This window comes from Garra rufa, unplaced genomic scaffold (genome assembly GCF_049309525.1).
Source record: "Garra rufa unplaced genomic scaffold, GarRuf1.0 hap1_unplaced_343, whole genome shotgun sequence".
Lineage (NCBI taxonomy): Eukaryota > Metazoa > Chordata > Actinopteri > Cypriniformes > Cyprinidae > Garra > Garra rufa.
In genome coordinates, this window is record NW_027394611.1 from 1 (window position 1) to 8,055 (window position 8,055).

At 33.4% G+C, this 8,055-nt stretch overlaps 1 protein-coding gene across 1 annotated transcript; it reads right to left on the reverse strand.

Annotated features, from left to right (window-relative positions):
- Window positions 1–827: 827 nt before the first annotated feature.
- LOC141317109 (uncharacterized) lies at window positions 828–7,522 on the reverse strand. The gene is made up of 2 exons (XM_073832922.1): window positions 6,955–7,522; window positions 828–1,261 (listed from the first exon to the last, which is right to left on the reverse strand). Exons 1-2 carry the CDS (start codon window positions 7,364–7,366, stop codon window positions 828–830), a joined length of 846 nt encoding a protein of 281 aa, XP_073689023.1. The 5' UTR covers window positions 7,367–7,522.
- Window positions 7,523–8,055: the final 533 nt, after the last annotated feature.

The following is an 8,055-nucleotide window of genomic DNA, read 5'->3' on the forward strand; positions in this document are numbered from 1 at the left end:
GACAGTCTGTACAATTTTTGCAAGAAAAAAACAAGTTTATTTTTGCCTTAGGGATGGTTCCTCTTTGTTAGTTTGCGTGTGACAGTACAAGGAAGTTACAAGGAAATCCATTAAGAGAAAAATACAAAATAATTATCTGAATTATTTGCTGTATAAAACTGTGTAAAGAAAAAAGTGCTAGAAATATAGTAAGTATATAGGTAATAAATATAGCTAGTAGTAGGTTCATTTGCAGTATGGTTTCATAACAAAAGAAAAGCTTATATGTAAGTTGTGTACTAACAGTTAAGCAAAATTATGTGTAAGTTGTGTACTCAAATTTTAGAACATTTTAGAAAAAAAAATCTTAATAAATTTAGTAAAGTTTTTCTTTTGTATTGCAGCTATACTGTGCATTTTTTTTTCTAAGCATGTTTATAAAAATTACTTAAATATCCTAATTGAACTATCTGCTAATCCTGGCTTAGTCTAAGCCCTGTCTGTGAAACCGGGCCTACTGTAAATCTTTTTTCACAATTTTCTGTGATGCTTAAATACCAAACATTACAAGTAACCTCGAAAATGAGGAAGTCCTCACTAACGTTTCACCTTTGTCTCAAATGTTTGTAAGTATAAGTCTTTAGTTGGGAAAACCCAAAGCTGCAATAACTTCCCTGATTAGTGTGTGACTCATATGTGACCTGAGGAGTTTCTCATGCAGAAGTATTTTTAAATTTTACTTAATGAATGATTAATTCATTTATTCATTCATTCAATGTAGAAGAGCATTTACCATATAACTTTGGTAACTAAAAAAATCAGGTGCCGAAATAATGCTGGCAAGATTTCTAGCATTTTCTTTGGTTTATAGTAATGTCTATAACCTTGATCCTGCTTGGATCATAAACACAGTCCTCTTCTAATCCACTCGGTACCATTCCACAGTTCGGGGGGACCCAAGCAGTGTCATAACCATACTGATGCCAGGTTTTCTGTAAGGGATGACCTTGATAATCAATCCTTTTCACTTTTCCCACTCGAACTTCTACTTTAAGAATTACCGGTTGTTCTCCAATTCCACAAACCAGAGGGTAACGAGATGCTTTCTTTTTACTCCGACTTAAGTAAACACCACGACCGAGCATGCCATCAAAAGATGGTCTAAATCCATACTTTTTAATCTTCAATGCATTGTTCGCTGTAGTACCGTGGTACATGATGTATGTTCCAGGACACAGCTCCTTCTGTTTTCCAGTGCCATTTCCCATGGCATTCACAGTAGTTAGATCGCTTTGAAAGGTTCACATATAGAATAATCATTGAAGTATATTTGGGATAAAAAAATATTTGAGTATTTACCAAAGAATACTGTAAGGTGAATACACTTGAATACTGTATGAGCAAATACACAGTACATGAATCATCCTACTACATCAAATTATGTAGTATGCTTAAAACATGCAGAATTTTATGAAGAAAGGAACTCTATTTAATTGATCTCAAATTAATAAAATTCATTTAATTTTAATTGGACTTACCCACTCAATAGTCTGTGATTGATTCTGAAAGAAGTCAAAACAGCAGTCGCTCAACTAGCTATGTAAGACATGTGTTGGCAACACTGAATGAAACTTTTTTTTTTTTGAAGAATTAAAGCATGTTACCACCTAACAAAAAAAAAGAAAGAAAAGAAAAGCTAACTAAAGCCTGCATGAAAAGCAACAACAAATCAAATCATTCAACCCAAAACGAAAAAAAAAAAAAATCTGGCAAGACAAGATTGATTTTTCTTTTTTTGAACTCTCATTCTTGCTGACAAAGCAGAATGCTTAGAATTGCAATGACACAGCTTTGATTTGATTGGCCTTCTCAATCATTTTTGACACTGACGAATGCTGTAAGAGGTAGCCTAAAAATTTAACCTTTTTTAAACTTTTTGTCATCCCAAAAAAATAAACAGTGCTGTGCGTAATGGAGTACAGCAGAGCAGCAAAAATTTCAAATATTTTAAATACAACTTTGCAACGTTGGAGTGTCAATGGTGGTCTACACTCTTAAAAATAAAGGTGCTTCAAAAGTTTCTTCAAGTGATGCCACAGAAGAACCATTTTTGGTTTCACAAAGAACCATTCAGTCAAAGGTTCTTTAAAGAACCATTTCTTGCTTACCTTTTTATAATCTGAAGAACCTCATTTGCCGCAAAGAACCTTTTGCGAAGGTTCTTTAGATGTTAAAGGTTCTTTATGGAACCATTCAGACAAAATGGTTCTTCTATGGCATCGTGAAGCACCTTTATTTTTAAGAGTGTATGTGGTCCTTACAACAATGTAATTTCCACCAGATTTCAGATTAAATGCTGTGGTGATTAAATAAAAATGTACATATGTCACCCTGGACCACAAAAACCAGTCGTAAGAATGTGTATATTTGTAACAATTGCCAAAGATTCACTGTATAGGTCAGAATTATTTTTTTTCTTTTATGCCAAAAATCAGAAAGATTGTAAAGATTGTGTTCTATGAAGATATTTTGTAAATTTCCTTCTGTAAATATATCAAACTTAATTTTGGATTAGTAATATGCATTGCTAAGAATGTCATTTGGACAACTTTAAAGGCGATTTTCTCAATATTTCGATTTTTTTTGCACCTTCAGATTACACATTAGCAAATTGCTGTATCTCGGCTAATATTGTCCTATCCTAAGAAACCATACATCAATGGAAAGCTTATTTATTCAGCTTTCAGATGATATATAAATTTTATATATAAATTTTAGAAATTGGCCCTAATAATTTGTTTTGTGGTCTAGGGTCACATATTTAAATGTAAAATGAAACATAAAAAGAAAAAGTTAACTAATTATTGACACAAATTCTAAAAACGTCCATTCACATTTATTATTTTAAAATTTTCAGGTTTTAGACGGTGCTGCCATTTCGTGGACATAGGAACACTTTTGAAACTTGAACACTTGTGGCCAAACAGGTTTACAACGAAAAGAGCGTGAGTAAATGATGACACAATTTTCTTTTTTTTGGGCAAACTCTCTCTTTAATAACAGAAGACCTGTTGTTATTCACATTTGTTCAGATTTTCAGTTCATATACAGTATAATCTTTTAGATACTAATTATTCATTCTAATTCTAATAAGCCAGTCCTTAATTTGAAAAACTTTTGAATACACTAAACAAGCAAGTAAAGATTGCACAACAAGTAAAACAATGAAAAAAAAAAAGAAATAGTATTTTCTTGTAAAACATACTTCATACACAAGTTTTATTTACAATTTTGAATTATTTTTCATTATTTAATTTATTTCATAAATATATTATTTTATAGCTGTTCAGGTCAAACGTAATACAGATTGTAGTTTTCTTAAGTTATTGAGGGATCAAATGGTTTCATACAGGGGTCATGAAATTGCAAAGAATTCATCTATAAACTCTGTGTACTTTCAGTTTCCCCTTTTGAGATGGGTGGTGTTACTCTTTTAAAATTGTGTAACTATTTAAGGAAAAAATAACAGGGCTTCAAAAACATAATGGGTGCTGTACAGTAGACAACAATCAATATTTGTGCAATTGAAGCTATTTGATGTAATAAAAACTTGTGAAAAAAATATTTCCTGTTAGAACATAATGAGTACCATAGAGGGATGTGCAAAGATCTTCATTTGGACAATTTTAAAGGCGATTTACTCAATATTTTGATTTTTTTTGCACCCTCAGATTACACATTAGCAAACAGTTGTAGTAGAAAGACTGACCAAAGTAATTCAGTATTCCCTGCAGCTTTATGATATTCTATTATTTTATTTATTTTATGAATATATTATTTTATTGAGTTAAAAAGATTGAGTTAAATATGAAATTTAAAAAAAAAAAAAAAAAAAACAGTATATAGAATTTTCTTGTAAAACATACTCCATACATAGGTTTTATTTATAATTTTGAATATATATATTGTGAAATACTGATGTAGTAGAAAGACTGACCAAAGTATTTCAGTATTCCCTGTAGCTTTATGATGTTTCATTATTTTATTTATTTCATAAATAGATTATTTTATTGCTGTTTAGGTCAAACGTAATACAGACTGTAGTTTCCTTAAGTTATTCAGGGATTAAATTGTTTCATATAGGAGCCTGAGTCATAAAAGTGGAAAGAATTCATCTATGAACTCTGTGTACTTTCAGTTTCACCTTTTGAGATGGGTGGTGTTACTCTAAAAATTATATAACAATTTAATGGAAAAAATAGGGCTTTAAAAACATAATGGGTGCTGTACAGTAGATAAGAATAATTACAGAAGTAGTTCCTGTTATTAAGTGAAGTATTACCAAGTAGTCCATTCAGTTTTCAAAACTTGTCAGTTACAACAAATGTGGATTTTTTCCCCCTCACTGATTTGATCCAAAATAGTTTCTCTTTGGAAAAACCATAGCATGTGACAGTACTTGCTATAACTGATCACATAATTTCATGGGAATTTAACAGGAAAAATGTACAAAACAAGCTTCTCAGTACTTTGATTTGAATTATCATTTGACTCGTTGACATCTTCACAATTTGTTTAGATGATTAAATACCAAGCATTGTACCCTCTAAAATAAACTCCTCACTTAAATGTAATTTTTGTCTTGTAAGTTGGTGCATGAACCCAAGACATATACATATACAGTCAAGCCCAAAATTATTTATAACCCTGGCAAATTCTGACTTAAAGTTACTTTTATTCAACCAGGAAGGTTTTTTTATTAGAAATGGCACAGACGTCTCCCAGAAGATAATAAGATGATGTACAAGAGGGATCATTGTGGAAAAAAATATTACTCATCTTTTATTTACATTTGAACAAAACGTGGCATGTCTAAAAGTATCCATACCCTTCTCAATAATCAATAGAAAAGCCTTTATTGGCTATTACAGCAATTAAACGCTTCCTATAATTGCTGACCAGCTTTCTGCATGTCTCCACTGGTATTTTTGCCCATTCATCTTTAGCGATGAGCTCCAACTCTTCCAGATTTGAGGGTCTCCTTACCATCACCCTGATCTTTAGCTCACTCCACAGATTCTCAATTGATCAATGGATTTATGTCAGGACTCTGGCTGGGCCACTGAAAAACATTAATGTTTCTGTTTTTGCTAAACATTTCTTCACCACTTTTGCTGTGTGTTTTGGGTTGAAATGTTCACTGGTGCCCAAAACCAAGTTTCTCTTCAGACTGCATGATATTGTTGTTGAGAACTTTGATGTATTGCTCCTTTTTCATGGTGCCATTTACTGTGATTAGGTTCTCTGGTCCACCAGCTGAAAAACACCCCAAAACATTAGGTTCCCACCCCCATGTTTGACAGTAGGGATGGTTTTCTTAGGGTTAAAGGCTTCTTCTTTTTTATGCCAAATGAAGGCTACATCATTGTGGCCAAACAATTCAATTTTTGTTTCATCTGACCATAAAACAGAAGACCAGAAGTCTTCTTCTTTGTCCAGATGAGTGTTAGGGTTAGGGTTAGGGTTAGGTTAGGGTTAGGGTTAGGGTTAGTGCATTTGCGAATGCCAAGCAGGCTTTTGTGTGCATTATCTAGAGAGGTGGTGTGCAGTGTCCGTTGGACTGTCTGAGATGTTGCCACCAGCAGAGCCCAGATTCATCAGGATGGCCTTGGTGGTGATCCTTGGATTCTTTTTTACCTCTCTCACTATCCTCCTGGCCAGCACAGGTGTCACTTTTGGCTTTCGACCACATCCTCTGAGAATGGAAACTTTTTTTATTTTTTTAATAATACTTTTCACTGTAGCCACTGGAACTTCAAAACATTAAAATATGGTCTTATAGCCCTTTCCGGACTTGTGAGCAGCCACAATGCACAGCAGCAGGTCCTCATTGAGCTCCTTTGTCTTAGCCATGACTGTCCACAAACCAACAGCAGAGAGCTTCTGTTTTCCACCTGTTTAGACTGTGACAGTTTGCAAATATGAATAATTTTGGACATGCCACTTTTTGTTCAAATGTAAATAAAAGCTGAGAAATTTTTTTTTTTCACAATGATGCCTCTTTTACATTGTCTTATCATCTTTTGGGAGAAGCCTGTGTCATTTCCGGTCCAAAAAAAAAAAAGTAATTTAAGTCAGAATACCAGGGGTATGAATAATTTCAGGCTTGACTGTTTATTTATTTATTTACTTACGTATTTATTTATTTATTCATTGTATGAGCCTGTAGGCTATGTATGTAGTCTGGAAACCCCCAATGCTCTATGTGACAGATACTGAAATTGAAACTTACAAAAGACATACTGTATGTACAAAGTTTTTAATAGCACTAAAAATAAGCATCAGAAACCAAAAGTATGTCCAAAAGTATGATTTCATTCTCCATATTTTATTTCTACTTTTTTGACAATAATCTAATAAAAATACAATAAGAACAACAAAACAATGACAATACTGGTAATAATAGTAACATTATATGTTTTATTTGCCTGTTTTGCAATACAAACGAAAACGCAATTCTACTTTCAGATTTGTTTTGTGTAGCAGTTATACACTTAGAGTCAACTGAGTAATTCATGTTAACAGTTGTTGAGTATCATGACCTTGTTGAGTGCTTTAGAGACCCACGTCACTGCAATGCTTATCAGTACAGTAAACCTGAAACTGAGGAACTGATAAGAGAAATGCAAAGTCTCACTGTCAACTGATTGTGCAATAAGTTTAAAAACTACATTCTTAAATTGTCCAGCAACATCTGATGTTTTTAAATGTGTTTTATAAATAAAAGCTGACTTACACTGACATACAAGTACAAAACTATGCTTATTTCTTTTATATTTTATGAATGATCGATTGATTAATTCACTTAAACAACGTTTTTACATATAAACCATATCCTATCTAATTAAACATATCTGCAATGTATTTCCATTACAATTTAGGTCATAAAAAAGCTGGCAAAGGTGCAAGCATCTTAGTTTGGAATAATCTCTAGAACCTTGATCCGGCTCGGATCGTAAACACAGTCCTCTTCTAATCCACTTTGTACCATTCCACAGTTTGCAGGGACCCAAGCAGTATCATAACCATGCTGATGCCAGGTTCTCTGTAAGGGATGACCCTGACAATCAATTCTTTTTACTTTTCCAACTCGAACCCTTAGTTTGAGGATGGCCAGCCGTTGTTCTCTACCATTCAAAGGGTAACGAGAAGCTTTATCTTTACTCCGACTCACATAGACTCCTGGACCGAGCATGCCATCAGAAGAGCGTCTGAATCCTTCATTCTGGATCCTCAGTGCATTTTCCATTGTAGTGCCATGGTACATGATGTATGTTCGCCGTCCAGGATGCTGCTGCATTCCATTGCCATAACCATTGTCCCCCATGGCATTCACAGTAACTAAAGCACTTAGTTTTCAAAACTAAAAATCAAAAGTTTACATATATTTTATCAAATTCAGTTCTTTACATCATTTCAAAATCTTAAAGAGCTGTATTTAATTTAGCTAAAATGTATTTCATTTTAATATAACTTACCTACTTGTGAGTCTTAAGGCACCAATAGTCTTTAGAAAAAAATTAACTCTTTTGTAAAGAACTTTGGTTTCAGTTTTAGTTGGGTGGATCCAAATGGGAGGGTGGGTTCAGGATGTGGTGAACTTACTGTAAGACACCACATTTCTTATCAATGCACTCTAGTTCAAGTATATGACAGTCACAAATGTATGTATGTAATCATTAAACGACCAGCTCTACTCTAACTGAATAGACTGTCAGGTTGTGTTAGATTCTATTTTTGACAAAGTAAGTCAAAACAGCAGTTGCTTAACATGCTGTGTTGAAGGAATCTGTAAGATGTGCACACATTCTAGGTGAAAGATCTATGAGCTAATCTGTGTACTTGATCTGAGAAAAAATCTGGCAAGACAAGATTGTCTCTTGTTTTGAACTCATTCTTTATGACAAAGCAGGATGCTTTGATTTGAAAAATCTGCCCTGTTGAAAAAAACAGCATATGCTGGTTGGGTAGGTTTTGAAGCATGGGTGTTGGTTTGAGCTGGTTTAAGATGGTCCC

Excerpts from the sequence above, each read along its gene's own strand:
- LOC141317109 (XM_073832922.1), bottom strand. The coding sequence starts at position 7,366 with ATGGGGGACAATGGTTATGGCAATGGAATGCAGCAGCATCCTGGACGG. Across the intron at positions 1,262-6,954 it reads TCTAGAGATTATTCCAAACT|CTACTGTGAATGCCATGGGA; the intron begins AAGATGCTTGCA and ends AAAGCGATCTAA.